Consider the following 20,711-nt stretch of genomic DNA (forward strand, 5'->3'; position numbering starts at 1 on the left):
CTGTGTGCCTCGCTCTAGGGACACTGGGGTGCTGAAGGTACTGTGTGCCTCGCTCTAGGGACACTGGGGTGCTGAAGGTACTGTGCACTTTCCTCTGAGAGCTACCACGGTCCTGGGGCTTTTATTGTTTCCACTTTTGAACAGAAATTATAGTAACTCCATTTTTACATGTGTAAAACACTCTTTAAGTTTGGTGTGACACAGATAAGGTCCACATGCCAACAGCAGTTTAGGTGTTCCTGTGGAAAGCTTGATTTCTCTGCCAGGTGACAGTAGAATATCCAGAATCACGGACTAGTATGTAGTTCTACCACTTGGGAGGTAGAGGCGGTAGGATGAAGGCAGCTTCAGCTACTTAGCACAATTGAGGCCAGCCTGGGCTACATGAGGCCCCATCTCAACAGCCTAAAAAAAATTCTATTCTCAGGTAACTGTATCTGGGAACCTAAGTAGATCTTTCATAGCTAGATGGCCAAAACCACTCTGGTCGTGCTGTCCTTTTGTTCATTTGAAATAACCTTTTCATGCTGCTGATGGCAGTGGTGTGTGAGCTCTCGTCTGGAGGGCGTGGAAACTCCTCACTGGTGCTCACCCGTCTGCCTTCTCTCTGCACAGCCTCACCTGCACAAGATCGTGAACAGCTCCATGGAGCTGGCGCAGACCGCCAAGGAGCCCTACAACTACTTCCTCCTGCTCCGTGCCCTCTTCCGCTCCATAGGAGGTGGCAGCCATGACCTCCTGTATCAGGAGTTTCTGCCTCTCCTCCCAAACCTCCTCCAAGGTGAGTGCAGTGTCTCAATGTGTGCAACCTTCTGACTGACTAATGCTGGGCTAAAACAGGCACAGCTCATGGGAGGTGGGTGGGAGGTGGGCAGCTCACCCCATTTAAAAACTAGCTTCATTAGTTTCTACAGTCAAACCACATAGGACTTGTCATGTGAACATTATTTTTGCAGTGTTACTCTGTACAAATGGTGTGGAGTGTAAAATACTGAATTTTTCATAGTATGCCTTGAGTGGCCCTTGTTCCTGCTCAGCCACGTGTCCAGCCTTACCCTGGTCTTTCTTAGTCCTCCTTAGGCTGATTTCCTCCTGTTGTCAGGCCTGGTTCTTTTCTCTTTGCCTAGACACATTACAAAAGTGTAATAGGATGTTTATAAAAACATTGGATGACCTACAGGAACTACCCACAGCCTCGGCTGCCACAGTGAAAGGGGCCATGGATGCAGTTAACAGGTTTAACAGTGACTTGTGACTTTGTACAGCTGATATTGCATGTGTTAGGGAAGTAACAAGCCCCTCCAACCTCTTTCCAGGCCTGAACATGTTGCAGAGTGGCCTGCATAAGCAACACATGAAGGACCTCTTTGTGGAGCTGTGTCTCACAGTGCCGGTGCGGCTGAGCTCTCTGCTGCCCTATCTGCCCATGTTGATGGATCCCTTGGTGTCTGCCCTCAATGGGTCTCAGACGTTGGTCAGCCAAGGACTGAGGACCTTGGAGTTGTGTGTAGACAACCTGCAACCGGATTTCCTCTATGACCACATTCAACCTGTGCGGGCAGAGCTCATGCAGGTAAGTGCTCTTCCACCTCTGCACCAGCAGGGGGCATCAGCTCTTCAGGCCTCCAGTCTGAAGGAGTCATTGGACTCACTCAGGCAGAGTGATGCCTGTTTGCAGTTCCTTGGATGTACTGCCCAAGGGTTATTGCTGGTGTGGTCTCCATAAGCCAGTGTGAAGGCAGAAGGTGTGGGTGCTGTATGACTGCTGCTGCTCCCAGAAAGAACCTGCCAGAATCCGCACAGACTTTCAGGTTCATGTAAAATGAGGGAACTGCAGGGAAGCTGATGGGTGCCCCACCTCAGCCCAGAAGAAAAAGAACAGATACTACAAGGCTGTTTTGTTTATTAGAAATCGGGGTTTTCTGGGCAGTTGTGGGTACTAGCACTCGGGAGGCAGAGACAGGCCAATCTCTTGAGTTTGAAGTCAGTCTGGTCAACAGAGTGAGGTTCAGGACAGCCAGAGCTGCACAGAGAAACCCTGTCTCAACACCCAACCCCAATCAGGGGTTAAGTATCCTCATTTTTCACTTTGTTTGTGCTGTGATTCTGATGGGATTGGTAGTCACTGGTGGCAGGGGGACTCTCTATGCCTGCCTCCTAGTGTGGGGTCCCAGCTAGCCCTCCATGGTGGAGACTCAGCACCTCCTGAACACAGGGACCTCTAGACATGCTGGATTGGAGGGACCGCACCATGGACTTGGAGGCAAGATTAACACCTGCCCTGGTGTTAGTTCTGAGATTATCTCTTGGTCTCTCTACACCGGCAGATGCTGGCATGGGGCCCACTTGTCATGGGAGGACTGCAGAGCCGGCCCTGAGAGCTGTGCTGTCGGTTCTGGAAAGCAGAGCTCGTCCTGACCTGAGTGTGTATGGGTGGCCAGGAAACGGGAAGCAAGAGTGTCTGCTGGGACTGAGGTAGTGTTGGGCCTCAGTTTGCTTAACCACGAGAACCCTCACATATAAGCTTAAAGGTCACTTTTAGTTTTGGGGGGTCTAGTAACCCCCAAGACAAGTGGTACTATAGTCTCTCCTGATCCATCCTCTGAGTCTTGGGGGTACCCTCACCTGGCTAAGAAGCAGAATTCCCCCCTTCCCCCCCCCGCCCCGAGGCAGAGGGACCTTACAGGCTACCCTCAGTGGTTTGACTTGCAAGAGCATGAGAGAAATGGATTTTGCTTGATAGAAGGAAATATACCAAGATTTCATGTCAAGCTTGAATATTGCTGGTTTCTCACATTGAGTATTGTGATAGAAGTTAAGGAAGTAGACTTAAAACAAGGATAGCAGTCATTCTGAGATGTGGGTAACTCATGGACTAGGGGATGTATGAGCACATGTATGCAGTGTTCTGCAGCAGGCCGTCCAGGTGTGTGCCGTACAGAGCACACCAGAGCTTAATTAACCCCGCAGTCCTGCTTCAGATGCTATCATGAACAAAGGTTTGGCTTACAGGAGTGCTGAGCCAAGTGGGCTTTTATGCAGTCTTCGCTTATTTGTCTCTAATGTGCTAATGTTGTTGTGGTTTTTGTTTGGTTTTGTTTTCCGAGACAAGGTTTCTCTGCATAACTGCTTTCATTGTCCTGGGAACTCACTCTGTAGACCAGACTGGCCTTAAACTTAAGAGATCCACCTACCTCTGCTTCCCAAGTGCTGGCATTAAAGGCACGCGCCAACACACCCAGCTCATGTTACCATTATTTTATTGGTTGTGTTAAAACCCTAACATAGGGTTCTAAAGATGGCCTGGATGTGGAGGGAGGGCCACTCTGGGACTGTGACAAGGTCTACATAAGCATTTTGGCAGAAACTAAACCAACTACATGCGACCTCCCTGTCCTTTGCCAAGGCTTACTGAGCAGGAGAGGTGCGGTCAAGTTTATATATATTCAAGGACATAGCTCTGCCCTTGTGGCTGTGTTCTGTTTTAGTTTCCTGACTCTTAGGGACCCCTTTAATGGAATTACTTATTTATCATGTTTCTAAGTAGAAGAAAAAAACCACAGGACAAGAATGTTCAGTAAGTTCTTCATGCCTGAGATTTGTGTCTTTTCACTGGCTCTCGAGCCTTTTATTTTAAAGAGTCACATGCTTTATGTGTCTGAGTGCTTCCTTATGTATATTTCCATTACATTTGTGCAGTGCCTGCGGAGGGACGGGGTCACAGAGAGCAGTGAGCCAGCATGTGGGGCCTGAGGTCTGAACCTAGGTTCTCTAAAAGAGCAGTCAGTGCTTTTAACCATTAAGCCATCTCTCAAGCCCCAACCCTTTGCTTTTTTATACTGTGTCATCTTTTGTATAAAAGAGTACCAAAATATTATGTTTATTTGTTTGTTTAGTAAAGACACAGGACTTCCTGGAGGAAAACAAGGAAGACTGTATAAACATTGACTTTTCCCCAGGAAGGGGACGGAGGCAGGAGGAAGAGTCCTCACATCTACCATTTAGAGTTGTGGTCATAAACTCTGCACTTGCTGCCTGGCCAAGCTTTCAATGAAAGTCCGTTCATGTTTTAGGCTTTGTGGCGCACGCTGCGCAACCCTGCAGACAGCATCTCCCACGTAGCCTACCGTGTGCTTGGGAAGTTTGGCGGCAGCAACAGGAAGATGTTGAAGGAGTCTCAGAAGCTGCACTATGTTGTGACTGAAGTTCAAGGCCCCAGCATTACTGTGGAGTTCTCTGATTGCAAAGCCTCTCTCCAGCTTCCCATGGAGAAGGTAAAGTGGGGAAGTGGGGAGGCACCAATGAGATACCTCAGCAAGTATTGCTCTGAGAAGACTGGTCTCAATATACAATACTACATGCATGAGCATATGATGAAGGAAGGGACTCTCACTCAGCCCGGGAATTTACATGGTGGTTTGCTTGGCGACTTGCATAATGCTCGTGGGCTGGTGGAATGTTACACAGGATCTTTGTGTGGATAGAATTCTTCCCAGTGACCAACTCAACCTGAGCTCCTGATCTCTTAGAATTTTGCTGGGCCTTATTTCCAGGGCCATTGAAAACTCAAGTAGATCTTTAATTGTCTGTCACCCTTGGTATACCAGGGTCCAGTTTTCTCCTGTGTTTTTATCCTAACCCTCCTTGTTTTCCTTCCTGACTCTTCGGAAATGAGTTAGTTTAAAACTGTACCTCTGTGTTTCTCTGTCGCTATCTCTTTCTCTGTGTTCTCATATGTCTGCATGCAGACGTGTGGTCTGCAGGGAGCTGGTGGATGAATAGCCTTCTCTTTAAAGAGAAGTAAAAGCATAAAAAAGCCATCTTTCAGGTTCTACCCTTAGGGCAGGCAAGCATGTGTACTGCCAAAAACTCATGAGCTTCAGATCCAGCTGGGGGTGTGAGATGACAGCCTGCCTCACCGGACCCTCCAGAGCTTTTTGACAACTTGTCTCCCGATGGTCGTTAAAGCAGCAAATTGGGCTAGAGAGCTGACTGAGCAGTTAGGAGCATTTGCTACTCCTGCTGAGACTGCGGTCTCAGGCCCCAGCATCCGTGGTGCTGCCCATAACTCTAGCTCTAAAGGATCAGTCACCGTGACCTCTGGACACCTGTACCCAACATATACATGGCAGTAGACAGATGCACACATGGACACCCGCTTGAAAGTGAACTATTACAGCTGAAGTCACTGTGCACCATTGCAATTTATCTGCAGCCATGCAGATTTCTTTACTGTCTCTGTTTTCAGGACTCTTGCTTGTGGTTGCCTGGTTAACTGTTGTCCTGCTTGGCTCTCCCCAGAAGACAGCAACAGTGCACACTATCTATTCTGTGCTTTTTGTCGTAGGCCATCGAGACCGCCCTGGACTGCCTGAAAAGTGCCAACACAGAGCCCTACTACCGGAGGCAGGCTTGGGAGGTTATCAGGTGCTTCTTGGTGGCCATGATGAGCCTGGAGGACAACAAGCATGCGCTCTACCAGCTGCTGGCACACCCCAAGTACGTGCTCGGGCCAGCAGTTTCCTGCAGAAGTGAGGGACAGATGTGACTCTCTGGGAGCTTGTTAAGATTGGGTCCCTTTAGGTGGTCAGGGCAGCAGGTGACGGCTGTCTGTGCAGGGAGACTGGAGGACTTCAGTGTTTAGGCTGGCAATTGGCGAGCCCCAGTAATCTCCTGTGCCACCCCTCTTCCCATAGTGCTGCTGTTATAAGCACATGTGGGTCCGTAATTGGCTTTTTATATGGGTTCTAGAGATTAGAACTAAGAGGTCCTTGTGGCTTGAACAACAAACATTCTTAGCCACTGAGCCATCCTTCCAGCCCCACATTTTTTTTTAGCCCCAGATTTTAAAATTTCTTCACTCTACTCTTATGTGGCATCTTGCCCTGAGGCCTTTGCCATCATTAGCACTGTACCGCTGCAGGCAGCCACTTGTAGGGTCTCTCTTTTGATCAGCTTTACAGAAACCTCTCATCCTGTTTTCCTGTTCTAACCAGCACAAAGAGCCTCCCGAATTTAGCATACACGGGCTCATCACAGTTGGAGGAAAGCACACGAAGATGGGTCTGGAGGTTAAGGCTCTGGGAAAGAATGAGGGCTGTCTTCAGGACCTCTGGAGGTGACAGTACCTGCCATTACACCCATAGTAGCAGTGCCTTCCCACTGGTGACTGAAGCGGCTGCTCCTGAAGTACGCACTGCTGTAGCAACAGGGAAAAACAACCTTTATTCTCTCTCTTTTTTTTTTTTTTTTTTTTTTTTTTTTGATTTTCGAGACAGGGTTTCTCCGTAGCTTTTGGTTCCTGTCCTGGAACTAGCTCTTGTAGACCAGGCTGGCCTCGAACTCACAGAGATCCGCCTGCCTCTGCCTCCCAAGTGCTGGGATTAAAGGCGTGCGCCACCACCGCCCGGCCCTTTATTCTCTTTTTAAAAAGATTTGTTGGGCAGTAGTGGCTCATGCCTTTAGTCCCAGCACTCGGGAGGCAGAGGCAGGCGGATCTCTGTGAGTTCGAGGCCAGCCTGGTCTACAAGAGCTAGTTCCAGGACAGGCCCCAAAGCTACAGAGAAACCCTGTCTTGAAGAAAATAAAAAGATTTATTTTTATTTTGTGCATATGTGTGTTTGCATATATGGGTACCATGGGCATGCCTGCTGCCCTCAGGCCAGAACCATCAGATTCCTGTAAAGTTTTTGGATGGTTATAATCTGCTGAGTGGATGCTGGGACTTGAACTCAGATCCCTTGCAGAAACGATGACTCAGTGTTTCAGAACGCTTGCTGCTCTTTATGCAGATCTGGGTTCAGACTCTGAAACCTACACGATGGGTCAACAGTCTTTTTATGTCTTCAGTTCTAGGTGATCCCCTGCCCCCCTCTGAAATACATGGAAAGCCAGCAGCTACATGATGCACATAGATACACAGAGGCAAAACACATGAAAGCAAAACTGTTTTTTAAAAAGTGGCCAGTGCTTTTGCCATCACAGCAGCCTTAACATGTAAAGTAGAAAATAATGACAGAGTACTGACTGCCACTATTTCATAATTTAGTTCCAAATCTGTGCTTGGGATATATGTTAAGTAGAATATAATTTGCTGTCTCTCTAAACACTGACCAGAAATGTTGAAAATAAAGTCCATATGTGGTACCAAATACTGCTGAAGTTGGAGCAGAGGGGAGCTCATGACACTGGGTGTGGTGATGGATGGAATTCTGTCTTTCAGCTTTACAGAAAAGACCATTCCCAATGTCATCATATCACACCGCTACAAAGCCCAGGACACTCCAGCCCGGAAGACGTTTGAACAGGCTCTGACAGGGGCGTTCATGTCAGCAGTCATCAAAGACTTGCGACCCAGTGCCCTGCCCTTCGTAGCCAGCTTGATCCGCCACTACACCATGGTAGCCGTGGCTCAGCAGTGTGGTGAGTTGGCGGCTTGGGAACCAAGGCCATCAGGTCAAGCTGTGGTGTGAGCAAAGTAGGGGCTTTTTTTCTCATGGCCTTCATTAATAAATTGGTATCTCAGTGGGGAGCACTGTGCACCAAGTTTTATCCAACTTAAGTTTCAGGCTCTTTGCATTTTTGTGTGAAGTACATCTGGGTGTATTGGACAAACGGTGGGTAAAACAAAAATGGGCTAGTGAGGTAGCCCAGTGGTGGTAGGAGATAACTGACTCATACAGGCTGTCCTCCGATTTCTACATGCGGGCTCCCACGTGCATGCCCTGGTACCCACGCGTGCACACACAGAAGTACATGTAATTCACATTAAAACAAGATGGTTTCTGATCGTCCACCCTCTAGTGGTGTTGTCTAAGGTCAGTCTCTGCCCCTTGTCACTCACGTCCCCAAGCCAGCTCCTTACGCCCCCTTTGCAGTGCTTGTGTTTGCCCTGGCTGTTCCCACACTATGCTGGTTCCCCGGTCCTCTGCTATGGCGGCTCTCTGGAGCTCACAGTGTAGGCAGGACTGCTTGTATGTGTTCACATTTTGCAAACTGTGCTTCCACAAAACACAGTAGAAATGTCTGTGGCCCAGCAGCTGCCACTAAGTCTCTGAAAGCGTACCCTCAGATTTTTATTTTATTTTTTTTTTAAAACAAAAACCAAAAAACAGGGTTTCTCTGTAGCTTTGGGGCCTGTCCTGGAACTAACTCTTGTAGACCAGGCTGGCCTTAAACTCACAGAGATCCAACTGTCTCTGCCTCCCAAGTGCTGGGATTAAAGGCGTGCGTCACCACCACCCAGGAATACCCTAAGATTTCTGTATTTCTTTCCATAAGCAGTAATAGCTGTAGAGCACACTTGAGTAGTGCCTGTTTCCCCTCAGAACCCTAGAGCCTTGTGATCTCCAGTGACACTGCTGAACTCTGACCCCTCTATTTTCCTGGCTGGCAGAGTCAGAACTGTACAACTAAACACCAGTTGTTTCACAGTGTTTCTTTGTGGTAACGTCTTTAAAGTTAATCTTGATAATTTCTGTATGGTCTCGGGCTGGAGACCCAAGAGACATAGCTTTCAAATTGTTCTGTGACCACAGGTGTTTAGGGTATAGCTGTCACTGGTATTTTTGTTACTGTCTGGAATGGCTGACTCAAGACCCATATTCCCAGGCTCTGGCTGATCAATGGTATTTTAAAAAGCTCATCTTTGAGCATCTAAACACTTACTACTGCTGTGTGTATTTGTGTTTGAGTGCAAGCATTTATGCCATAGTGAGCTTATAGAAGTCAAGGGAATAGTTTCCTGGGGTCGGTCCTGTCTTTCCCCTGAGCCCTGGAGGTTGCATTCAGTCGATTGGCTTGTGTGGCCAGTGCTCTTACCTGCACGGCCCTCTAGCTGCCCCACACTTTCTCCTTTTAGACAGCCGAGCCCCAGCATTAGCTGAGTGGAACTTGGAGTTTCCTAGAGTCCTGGGAACACAGATGTGCATCAGCAAGTCTGGTTTCTAAACACTAGGGCTCTGTGAGTGCTGGGCAAACGTGCTCCTAAATTAGCTCTGTGCCAGTCTCATTTTCGAATTTTGACCAAAGTTATTGAACAGTGTACAATATGTTGTTGGAAACAGTCAGAAAAATGGACTTAATGTGAATTAAACTACTTGATTTTCAAATATTTGTAGTTTACTGGAGGTTGGTTTGAAGTACTAATTCAACAGGGCTGGTGAGATGGCTCAGCCAGTAAGGGTGCTTGAGTTCATCCTTAGAATCCACACAGTAGAAGAAAGAGCCAGCCCTTGCCTTGGTCCTCTGACCTCTGTGTGTGGACCATGGCATGCGGACCATGGTACGTGCATGCCTACTTATAGTCTCCACATGTGCAGAGCAATAAAATGTAATTAGAATACCAGTGCTGGCTTCAGTGAGTCCCTAACCCTATGGGAAAATGAAGCTGATTTGTAATTGGAGGTCATACATGTCTCCATGAATGACCTCTGCTTTGTTGTGTACCTGATTCCTCTCTTTCCAGGTCCTTTCTTGCTACCTTGCTACCAGGTGGGCAGCCAGCCCAGCACAGCCATGTTCCACAGTGAAGAGAATGGGTCCAAAGGAATGGATCCCTTGGTCCTTATTGATGCGATAGCTATCTGTATGGCTTATGAAGAGAAGGAGCTGTGCAAAATTGGGGAGGTGGCCTTGGCTGTGATATTCGATGTGGCCAGCATCATCCTGGGCTCCAAGGAGAGGGTAAGGGCTCCTGGACAGTGTCCTCTGAGTTTGAAGGTACTTTTCTAGAAGTTATTGGCTTCAGGATGGTGGCACCGCCTTATTCTTGGCTTGTTTCTCTCCAGGCATGCCAACTGCCCCTCTTCTCGTACATCGTGGAGCGCTTGTGCGCTTGCTGCTATGAGCAGGCCTGGTATGCGAAGCTGGGAGGTGTGGTGTCCATTAAGTTTCTCATGGAGCGGCTTCCACTCACGTGGGTTCTTCAAAACCAGCAGACATTCCTCAAAGCTTTGCTCTTTGTTATGATGGACCTGACTGGAGAGGTAGGTTGTGGGTAGCCCTGAGGCTCAGAAATGGTACTACTCACAAAGAGCTGATCTGCCTGCAGAGTCCTTGCTCTTAGACACTCTTCCCAGCTATAAGACTTTGCTTGGTTTTATTATAGCATCTTTAATAGAGGGACAGCTCCTAACTCATATGTTAATCTCCGGGTACCTTCCCTGTTACCTTGGTTCAGGGTGGATCTGCAGGGAATGCTGCTTTCTGGGTACAGCAAAGTCCCCACAGGTGTGACATTGTCTTTCTTGTTTGTTAGTTTTTGATGACATCCTTTATTCATGCCACAACATGAGTGTGGAGGGCAGAGAGCAGCTTGTGGGAGTTAGTTCTCTACCAAGTGGGGATTAAACTGGAGTGGTCAGGGTGGGCAGCAAGCTCTCCTTTACCCTCTGAGCCATATTGCCAGGCCCAGGCATGTCATCTGAGCCCATGTGCAGATCTGACTTATCCTTAAAGAATCTGGTGGGCTTGCCAGGATCTCTGTTTAATGCAAGGTCATGTGTAGTGTCCTTTTCTGAAGGATAAACAAGAAGGACCTAGAATGAGGTAATTTTGACCCCATTGGTCCAAATGGATGCTATGTAGCTGTCTTTCTCCTTGATGGTGGCACAGTGGCCATGAGCTCCTTCCTCCCCAGTGTCTGGAGACCTGGGAGTCTGGGGAGTAGCATTACCCTGCTTTCCTTCTAAGGCCTCTTCCACCTCCAGGTTTCCAATGGAGCAGTCGCCATGGCGAAGACCACCCTGGAGCAGCTCCTGATGAGGTGCGCAACACCTCTAAAAGACGAGGAGAGAGCCGAAGAAATTGTAGTGGCTCAGGAGAAATCTTTTCACCATGTAACCCACGATTTAGTTCGTGAAGTCACCTCTCCAAACTCAACTGTGAGGAAGCAAGCCATGCATTCGCTGCAGGTCCTGGCCCAGGTCACTGGGAAAAGTGTGACAGTGATTATGGAGCCACATAAAGAGGTAAGTTTCTGACACGGGCAGCAGGGGTCTCTGCTTCACATCTGAGCTACAAGAACCACTCGGCCCATGATTCTCCGATGCGCAGATAGCTGTATATGTCCACAGTTGTTAGTAAGAACAGAAAGAAGGCTGGTTTTCTGGGTGTGTATTCACACGTGGGACTGTTGTTTTTGTGAGGTCACTCAAATGTGAGGAGCAAAACGAATCTGACACGGTCTACACTGTAATACAAGCGTGATATGTCCTCCGCCTAATGAAAGTTTAGGCCTCTGTAATGACTTCTTGTCAGTTTTCAACTTGGCTACTGTGGAATATGAAGGTGAGAGGTCTTTTCTTTTTGAAGGGCATCTGACGAGTGGCACCCTGCTTGGTTTTTTCCAGGTCCTTCAGGACATGGTCCCACCGAAGAAGCACCTGTTGCGTCACCAGCCTGCCAATGCACAGATCGGCCTGATGGAGGGCAACACATTTTGTACCACGCTGCAGCCTCGGCTCTTCACAATGGATCTCAATGTAGTGGAGCACAAGGTGTTCTACACAGAGGTATGGTGTGAGAGTGAGGCTGATGACTGACCGCCAGCCTGTGCTCGAGCTCAGGCAGCTTCCAGAAAAGGCTTGGGCAGCTGCAGAGACACCCGGCTGTAGCCTGGCACGGCACTTGCAGCAGGTGTGTTGCTCCTGGGATCCAAGGAAACATGGTATCCAGTGTTGCCTGGCTCTGGATTAGCATCTACAGGTTACATTCCAACTTGATTTTGAATATATGACTTACTATCTGTATGTGTGCACATGCACCACATGGCAGCTCACAACTGTCTGAAACGCCACCTGCAGAGAATACAACGCTATTCTAGCCTCCTCGGGTACCAGGCACACGTGATGCACATGCATACATTCAGGCAAACACGCATACACATAAAAAAGTAAAAATAAAGTAAACCTTTAAAAGAAATGGTAAAGCTTGAAAGCCAGTTCTCTAAGACATGCATAGGGAGAAGGGGGAAATAGCAATAGGAAAGGCACATGGTGTTTTAGATGCTAGACATTTAGGTGCCTGTGTGCCACCGAGTCTGGATTTAGAGCTTGTGGGCTTCCCAGTGACCATTGGTGTGCCCCTATATCCTTTCCTGTACTGTTGTGGTAATAAAAACAACACTGGCAAAGGACAGTATAGGGAGAAAAGGGCGTTTTTAGCTCATAGTTGTGGTTGTGGTCTGTCACTGCTAGGAGCTCCAGACAGGAACTTAGGACAGTCATGTCACCCCACAGTCAGCAGAGAGAAAGGCGTGCACCCAGGAGCTGGTGCTGCCTTGATCAGGCTATCAGGCAGTTCCTACAGGCCTGCCCTACTGAGACTCTTCCCAGTTTGAGAACTAAAGCAAATCATCATAAGGACTGTGGCACTATGGCCTGTGGCCTGTCTGTCTGTCCTGGGAAAGCGCTAGCTGTTGTAGGATTGACAGGAAACTGGTGACACCGCAGCCAATCAGGTGTGACCCAGGTGGCTTTAACTGAGTTTGACTTTGGGGTAAGGAAGCAGGGCCTCTGTTGGTTGTTGAAATTCTTTAGGCTTTGAGTTGTTTCTGGATGAATTTTTTCAGTGTGTGTGACAAATTGATGTTGAGTGCAGCTTGTAATCTTCCCGTTCCCCGGGAGAAGTGGGGTGAACTGAAAGCTTCTTTTTTTCTCTGTCAGCTGCTGAATTTGTGTGAGGCCGAGGATTCGGCTCTGACGAAGCTGCCCTGTTACAAAAGCCTGCCGTCCCTGGTGCCTTTACGGATTGCAGCATTAAGTAAGTGCATGCCAGTGAGAATCCAGCTGCCAAGCATAGGCTGGTCCTCCGGCATAGTCAGTCTAAAATGTCAGTCCTCAATGCTCTTCTAAAGAGAGTCAGAAATTGTGTTGGTCAAGTTGTACCAACATAGTTAGGATTTAAGTCGTGTTGTCTTTAATAAATGGGCTTTTGTTCTGCATTAAACCCTTATTCTGTGAATTTCCTAAATCAGATGTTCTAGTTTAAGAGAACTGTCATACTCACCACATAGTGCCATTTCTCTCAGCCTCAGAACCCGCCCTGCTCCTCCACCCCACCCCACCCCACCCCCTGCTCGTTCTGAGACAGGGTTTCTCAGTGTAGCCCCTGTTTGTCTTTCCTGGAACTTGCTCAGTAGACCAGGCTGGCCTTGAACTCAGAGATCACCTGCCCAGCCTCTGAGTGCCAGAATTAAAGGCCTGCTTCACCAAACCCAGCTTTTCTGTTCTGCAGCTAACAGGAGGGAGGGCTAATGGTTTGTGCCTGGTAGGATCCTTCAGAGGAGGAAATTACTGAGCTGTTTCTTGGGTGAATAATAAAAACTGTTTTTCTCTCTGAAGATGCCCTTGCTGCCTGCAATTACCTTCCTCAGTCCAGGGAGAAAATCATCGCTGCGCTCTTCAAAGCCCTCAACTCCACCAACAGTGAGCTGCAGGAGGCCGGAGAAGCCTGCATGCGGAAGGTGAGTGTGACCACACCTGCAGTCCTTGGGCCTGTCTGGTCAGCATGCATGGAGCTGCAGCATCTCTGCCCATGTCATACTGAATCTTGAAACACAGTAAGGCTGAGCTTTAGACGGTCAGTACTTCCTGGGAAGCCTGAAATTAATGCCCTTCTCCCAAGGGCAGACTGACCTTTCCTGTGGAGTTGGTTCATTCTGTTACTTTGTCTGCCACCTGTTTCTCTGGGTAACTTTCCTTTTTGACTAGTTTTTGGAAGGTGCCACCATAGAAGTAGATCAGATTCATACACACATGCGGCCTTTGCTGATGATGCTGGGAGACTATCGGAGCTTGACCCTGAATGTCGTGAATCGGCTGACCTCTGTTACTCGGCTCTTCCCCAATTCCTTCAATGATAAGTTTTGTGATCAGATGATGGTAAGCGAAATGGGTTTAAATTTATTCCATAGTGCACTGAATAAATGAGAAGAACAACATTCACACTGTTGAAATGCGGAAGGTGGCTGGGTATGGTGGTGTGCTCCGTTATGTTTCCCCACTCTCGGGAGACAGACAGGTGGATTGCGGTAAGCTTGAGGCCAACCTGGTCTACACAGTGAGTTCCAGGCTAACCAGGATTACACTGTGAGACCCTGTTTCAAAAAACTTGAAACAAAAAAATTCCAAAAAGTGGAAAACTACTCAGTTTCTCTCTCAGCCCGGCACCCCCTCCTTAGGGCAGCCTGTGTGTCCTCCAGGGGTTTGGCATTTGTCATAGCACACACTTTTCAGTCATCCACATCTTTGCCCGTTAGTGCGTCGTTCTATCTTATGGTTGCTCAGAGGCTTCTGCCCGGTGTCACTGAGCCTCACGAATCCTCACTCACTAGCAGATGCCCAAATAGAGTCCTTTCTCCAGCCACTGATAGAGGAATCCATGTTTACCACATTGCCCTCCTCCCTGGGGTCCCTTCAGCCACAGTAGCTGGCAGAGCCCTTGGCACTCACCTTCCTAGAACACCCTCTCCTTCCGGTCTCTTATTAGACATCCAAGCTCTACGAGGGCCCCTCATCCCCAACCTCCACTCACTACTTTCATGAATTCGCACTGTCTTGTACACAGCAGGCTCCTTGACACGCTGGCCCACATGGAGTCTCTGTCCACCTCTCCTTCCACCCCCAGTCCGGCACAGGATCCTGAGAACTGATGGCAACTGGAAAGTGCCAGGCCTGGAACTGTGTTGCCTGGGTCAGGTCTCTCCTGCTGGAGCTTGGCCTTTTGTTTGCAGAACAAGACGGCACACCTGTCACGCCTCTTGCTGTGTGATTAGTCTGTTTCTGTAATGGGAGATTGTGATGCTGTTAAATACAAGGAAATCAAGTGACTGCAGGTTGCTGCTGAAGGGCAGGATTTCTCATGAAGTTGTGTCTGAGGGTGGTTTCTTTTTTTTTCTCTTTTCAACAGCAACATCTGCGCAAGTGGATGGAAGTGGTGGTCATCACACACAAAGGCGGCCAGAGGAGTGACGGAAATGTGAGTGGCTAGCTTGTTTCTGGGAGGGGTCCATGCTGCACAGCTGCTGTTGGCAGTTAACCGTGATGCCCGCCAGGCGTAGGTTACAGTTGATGTGCCGTGTGCTTTATTGCTCCTAGTGGATGAACAATCTCCGTTATGTTTCTTTACAATTTCCCCTTTGCTCACTTTAATGGGACTTTTCTGTAGACCAGCATTCCAGAAGTGCGCAGTGTGGCTCCACTCTACTAGTCCCTTCTAAGCAGTGTACTTCTGTTTGTTACATAGAGGTCGTTCAGCTCCACAGCTCTTGTTTTCCTTGCTTCCTTCACTCAGTAGTTGGTCATCACTTTCTGATGTCTAATTAATTGCCCAATAAAAACCAAGAAGTTCGTTGAGACTTAATAAAGCATTCCGTAAATGCCAGCATGGGTATTTTCTAGGAACAAAGTCCTCACACCTCAGCTGGTCATTAAAAATTAAATGACTAGCACACACAGCAAATTTACATCGTCTCTAGGGGAAACTAATATAACTAAGTCTTCCTAAGTATCTGATGTCTGTCCTGAAAGCCACTTGTCTCTTAAAAATGCTCATTTCTTGCTGTTTTGATTCTAAAATTGTATATGCTAATTTTCAGTGTTTTCTCTAAATGTGATACCTGGTGGGACATTTTATAGTAGCATCCCTAATTCCAGAACCCCACTTGTCATGGCTCTTGTCCCTTGTTCTTCCTTGTTGGATGTGTTGCCTCATTCCAACTTGGAAATTTTTTTGGTTTTTGGCTTTACTGTATCATTTGTTTTGAACGTCCTATATTCAAAGTGTTTTTTGGTGTCCTGTTCCTATTGCTTCTAAGGTGCCAGCTAAGCAGATCTCAATCAGTATTTCAAACTTCTTTGCTGTAAGGCCCATTGTAAGATTTCTTACTTGTGTTTTAAAAGTCAAATAAGGTCACGTAGGAGAGCAGAGAGAGCGGATGGAGCCTGGGCCCTGGAGATGGGTGCAGCCAGCCTGCTGCTTATCCTCCCATCTCGTCCCTTAGATGCTCACACGGACCTTAAAAAATAAACTGGATCTTCTAGAGTAAACATCTAAATTAACTCTCCAAAATTCAGAGGGCCCATGAGATGGTTAGCTGCTTAAAGGCTCCAGTCACGAAGCCTGACAATCTGAATTCAGTCCCTGGCACCCACATGGTGGAAGGAGAGGACTGACGACCTGAAAATTGTCTTCTGATGTTCACAACGTCCCCTGGTGTATCAGCCCTCCAATAAACGAATGTACTAAGAAATGTTTTAAGAACAAAAAAAAAAGCCAGAAATCTAATATGTAAGTAAATGACTTCTATTGACTTAAAACAATACTGTGAACTTGTATAGAATGTTATTTGGAGCTGTGGATTAAGAAGGCAGGGGTGCAGGCCAGTCCCCTTGCATGGGACATTCTCCTTGTGCAGGGCAGAGCAGTCTGCATTGATGGCCGTTTCCTAAGCTCAGGCCACAGCATTGGATTTCACGGCAAAGCGGATGACCATGGCTTCATCATTTCCACCCAAGACCAGGTCACTGCTCAGCTCTCGAGCTCTTAGTTGCGATGCCATATTTGAATATATGCATAGCCAATTGAAAGATAGACACAAGCTCCTCTGCAGTTTGATTTCTGGGGATTGAGCTTTGGACAGGTTCCATGTCTGGATGGCCTTATCTTTTTGACACTGAGCCTATACAGGACCACGTGTGGCATCTCTGCACACATGCACAGTGCTGGTCTTACAGAGATCTCTTGACCACACAACCCGTATCTGGGGATGTTCTAGTTTTTTTCTCTGTTGCTATGATAAAATACTCTGACCAAACCCAGGTTAGGGAGAAAAGGATTTATTGCCATTTGTAGCTTACAGACCATTACTGAGGGAAGTCAGGACAGGAAATTGAAGCCGAAACCACGAAGGAACAGAACTTGCCGGCTTATTCCCAAACTAGTTCTCATGGTACCACCCACACTGGGCTGGGTACTCCTATATCAGTTAATCAAAGCAGTTCCTCACAGGTATGCCCATAGGCCAGACTGATGTGGGCAGCCCCTCAGTTGAGACACTAGGCTGTCTCAAGTTGACAAACACCAGGGTGGAGGTGGTTACACCAATGGCCAACTGTTCTTCATGGGTTGGGGTCTTAGACATGCCTGACAGATGAGGCTGCACTGCCTGCTTCTCTCCTGCTGAGCTAGGAAAGAATTTATCCTTATTTTTATAACTCTTTCAGCACTTGACATAAAATCCTGGATTATTCACTTTGAGAAGAAAGTCTTTTTAAAGCCCGTTTGCATACAACAAAGTCTTATCATTTTTCTCCTTGTGTAAGAATTCTGAAACCATGATTTTAACTTGTGGTTTAGGAAAGAGCCCCAGCGTAGAACCCTGTCCGAGGGCTGTTGACGTGTGAGGGCGCATAACTGCTGTGTGCTTTCTGATTATCGTGCCTGTACTGTCCTGTTACCCCAATAACCCTGCCTGTCTTGGAGTATGTGGGAAGTTTCTCTGTCTATGACATCAATAGAAAAAGATGATTTTCCTCCCCATCCTCAGGAGAGCATTTCAGAGTGCGGGAGGTGTTCCTTGTCTCCATTCTGTCAGTTTGAGGTGAGAGCAACCTTCTCTAAGTCAGTTATGACTTGCAATGTGAAGAACACTTTTGATTTTTCCGTTTTCTTTTCTCCTTCCCATTTGGTTGCCCGTGTTTTCATGCTGTGACTTTTGTTTTGGTTCAGCCTGCCATGGAAGGGGTAGAGGTGAGAACTGCAGTGTGGCTGCAGGCGGGGGTTGTTGTCGCATTTGGTTTTGCCGTGACTTTGTTAGCTGTGTTGTGATCCTGTAGTGGACAGAGTGCCTTGTGCCCTTGAGTGCGGTGACCTGTACTGTCTTGTCTGTGGCGGAGCTGTCGTAGTATCATTGCTGTGACTTGTCCGGATGCCAAGCATGTTCTCTATTAGGACGTTTAAGCCAGATCCTAAGTTCTCGTGTTTTCTGTGTGTCAGAATTTCAGTCTCTCAGTGCTAGCTAAAACCAAACAAACTCCCCTGTCCTAGCGTCCATGACAAGTGCAAGCCTCCAGCAGCCTCCTGAGAAGAAAGTCCTCATGGGATATCCAGGCCTGCTACAAGTTGGGGAACGATTACACCGTCTGTCACACTGACGGCTCACCAGTTCCCTCAGACTAGATAGAAACTGTCTCACACACACACACACACACACGCACACACGCACACACGCACACACGCTCTCTTGCATGCCCCCGTACACTGATACAGTTACAGCACTGTGTCTTTGGACAGTCGAGCCAAGCTTCCCTCCTCTGTAAAATGGGGATGATAATGCCTTCTTGCAGTCTTACAGAAAGCAAAGGAGAATTTTTCAATATTCCTACTTTTAAAAAAAAATTCTGTGGCATAAATTACCATTCTTTAATGTTACTTCGGGAGAGAATATGCTCTCTTTAAAGACTTAAATATGAAGTGGAGTGGGATGATCCTGAGCGATTTATTTGCAGCTTGGTTCCTACTTTGATGTTTAAGCGCCATCTCATCCTGGCGTCAGGCTCATCCCCATTTTATCCCTAAGAGCCCCAGACACAACTCACACATGGTACATGGTGGCGTTCTGGGCTCTTCCCTTGCCCCGCGACCAGGGAGAAATCCCTTCACAGCAGAAGAAAACCTGACCTGAGTTTGGGGTGTGGGGCTGACCCTCAGAGCAGACCGGTACATGGTGTGCACGTGCTAGAGAGCAGAGCTCAGGAGGCCCCACACGGACGGGGCCCAGCACGGCCATTTGTCAGCTTTGTCTCCAGCCTGGCCGACAAATGCTCAGCGCCAGTGCAGTCAGAGTCTGTGCTCTCAGAACATGATGTCTTAGAAATCCACGTGATGAGTGGATGGCACTGTCACACCATGCCTCCTTGAGAAGGGTCGGCTCTGACACTTGTCAGTGTTCTGAAAACAAAAGGCATAGTAAACACACGAGGCACACTGAGCCCTGTCCCCCAGAGACAGATGAGTTGAAGGTCGAGGGCAGTGAGTTTCCTCAAGACAAAACAGAGCTGTGATGTAACAGGTCTGGTAAGTTGTGGCTTTTCCGTGTTCACTCTTTGCTTCGGTGGCCAGCCTTGTGAATGTAGCTAGACGGTAGTAGGGTCTGTAGCGAGTACTCTCCTCCAGTCACAGAACTGATCAACCTGTTTATGGTTTCTGGCTTCCTTTATTAGGAAATGAAGATTTGCTCAGCAATTATAAACCTTTTCCATCTGATCCCAGCTGCACCTCAAACGCTGGTCAAACCTTTGCTAGAGGTTGTAATGAAGACGGAGCGCGCCATGCTAATTGAGGTACGGTTAATTCTGACTAAGGATTGATTCTGATTTCCTTCCATCTATTGCTTGTAGTATTTTTGTTTTTTATTTATTTTGAAATGTATTCACTTGACAGTTTTATATCCTATATTGTTGTATGGAGCGGGGCCCCTTGTTCCAGCCACCCGGCTAGCTTACACCCGAAATAATCACACAGAAACTGTATTAATTAAAACACTGCTTGGCCTTTAGCTCTAGCCTTCTATTGGCCAACTCTCACATCTTGATTTAACATCTTGATTTCTATTAATCTGTGTTCACCACGAGGTCGTGGCTTACCGGGAAAGATTTAGCATGCCTGACCTGGCGTCTCCATGGCAGCTCTCTGACTCTGCTTTCTTCCTCCCAGAATTCAGTTCTGTCTCCCCACCTACCTAAGTTTTGCCCTGACACCAGGCCCAAAGCAGTTTCTTTATTAACTAATGAAAGCAATACAAATACAGAAGGACCTCCTACACTACTATATAATGCATTCTGAGCATACCTACCCCTTTCCGTCCCCCATCAATTTCATGGGGGTTTTTTGTTGTGTTGTCTTTCTGTTCTGTTGTGTTTTGTGATCCACTGAGTTTGTCCTGACCACTTTCATAACCCTGTTAAAATACCCGTGTGAACTGGAGCATGGGCAAACACACCTGTGGCTGTGTGGCTGATATTAGTTTTGATGTTTTTTTCTTGAGTTTTTAGACTTTGTGTCTTAAAAAATAATTGAATGTGGGTTTTCCAATTCCCTACATGACCATTTGTGCATTACGTCCCCTTTCTTCCCTCTCCCACGCCTGTCATTCTCCCTCCTACCTTTAGTTCCTTTTCTGTGTGCCTTTATTTATTGTAGCCCATCGAATTTAACCAGAACCAACCTAGTGACCACAGGCATGAAACGATGCACTGGAGCCTCCTGCGCTCACCAGTCATCTCAGTCCTGAAGATCATGCACCTCCAGCTCACCCCATCTCCCAAAATCCATCAGTAGCTAATAGTCCTGCATCCATGCTGACGGTTTATTGCCAGGCTCCGCTGATAAGCTCACCAACACATGGGCTATGCCTTGTGTCTCGGGGTGGGAAAGTCCTGCTAGGACTGAGCACTCACTCATCCGTTCTTAATCTTGGCGTCTCTGCGTCGCTGTTGTTAGTTATAAAGAAAAGCTTCTGTGATGAAGACTGAGAGGAGTGTTTGTCTGGGATTGTGGTCACCATGTGTCTTTTTAAAGAACAAAACAACATCCTAGCAGTGGTGGCTCACTCTTTAATCCCAGCACTTAGGAGGCAGAGGCAGGCGGATCTTTGTGAGTTTAAGGCTAGCCTGGTCTACAGAGTGAGTTCCAGGGTATCCAGGGCTACA

The 20,711-nt window shown here is 47.6% G+C and overlaps 1 protein-coding gene across 11 annotated transcripts in view; it reads left to right on the forward strand.

Annotated features, from left to right (window-relative positions):
- Window positions 1-20,711, forward strand: part of Trrap (transformation/transcription domain associated protein) — a 102,888-nt gene that overhangs the window by 27,009 nt on the left and 55,168 nt on the right. For 7 of the 11 annotated variants that reach the window (XM_026789732.1, XM_026789737.1, XM_026789734.1 and 4 more), the window contains exons 19-34: window positions 616-781; window positions 1,317-1,573; window positions 4,074-4,274; window positions 5,348-5,499; window positions 7,223-7,422; window positions 9,467-9,684; window positions 9,789-9,986; window positions 10,710-10,970; window positions 11,352-11,513; window positions 12,666-12,762; window positions 13,344-13,465; window positions 13,713-13,883; window positions 14,911-14,979; window positions 17,549-17,602; window positions 17,731-17,751; window positions 19,224-19,343. In XM_026789732.1, the coding sequence (XP_026645533.1) occupies window positions 616-781; window positions 1,317-1,573; window positions 4,074-4,274; window positions 5,348-5,499; window positions 7,223-7,422; window positions 9,467-9,684; window positions 9,789-9,986; window positions 10,710-10,970; window positions 11,352-11,513; window positions 12,666-12,762; window positions 13,344-13,465; window positions 13,713-13,883; window positions 14,911-14,979; window positions 17,549-17,602; window positions 17,731-17,751; window positions 19,224-19,343 (2,469 nt within the window). The remainder of the gene's footprint in view (window positions 1-615; window positions 782-1,316; window positions 1,574-4,073; window positions 4,275-5,347; window positions 5,500-7,222; window positions 7,423-9,466; window positions 9,685-9,788; window positions 9,987-10,709; window positions 10,971-11,351; window positions 11,514-12,665; window positions 12,763-13,343; window positions 13,466-13,712; window positions 13,884-14,910; window positions 14,980-17,548; window positions 17,603-17,730; window positions 17,752-19,223; window positions 19,344-20,711) is intronic. The other 4 variants (XM_026789736.1, XM_026789738.1, XM_013354068.2 and 1 more) reach the window with 1 other exon arrangement.

Source organism: Microtus ochrogaster, unplaced genomic scaffold (genome assembly GCF_000317375.1).
Source record: "Microtus ochrogaster isolate Prairie Vole_2 unplaced genomic scaffold, MicOch1.0 UNK27, whole genome shotgun sequence".
NCBI lineage: Eukaryota > Metazoa > Chordata > Mammalia > Rodentia > Cricetidae > Microtus > Microtus ochrogaster.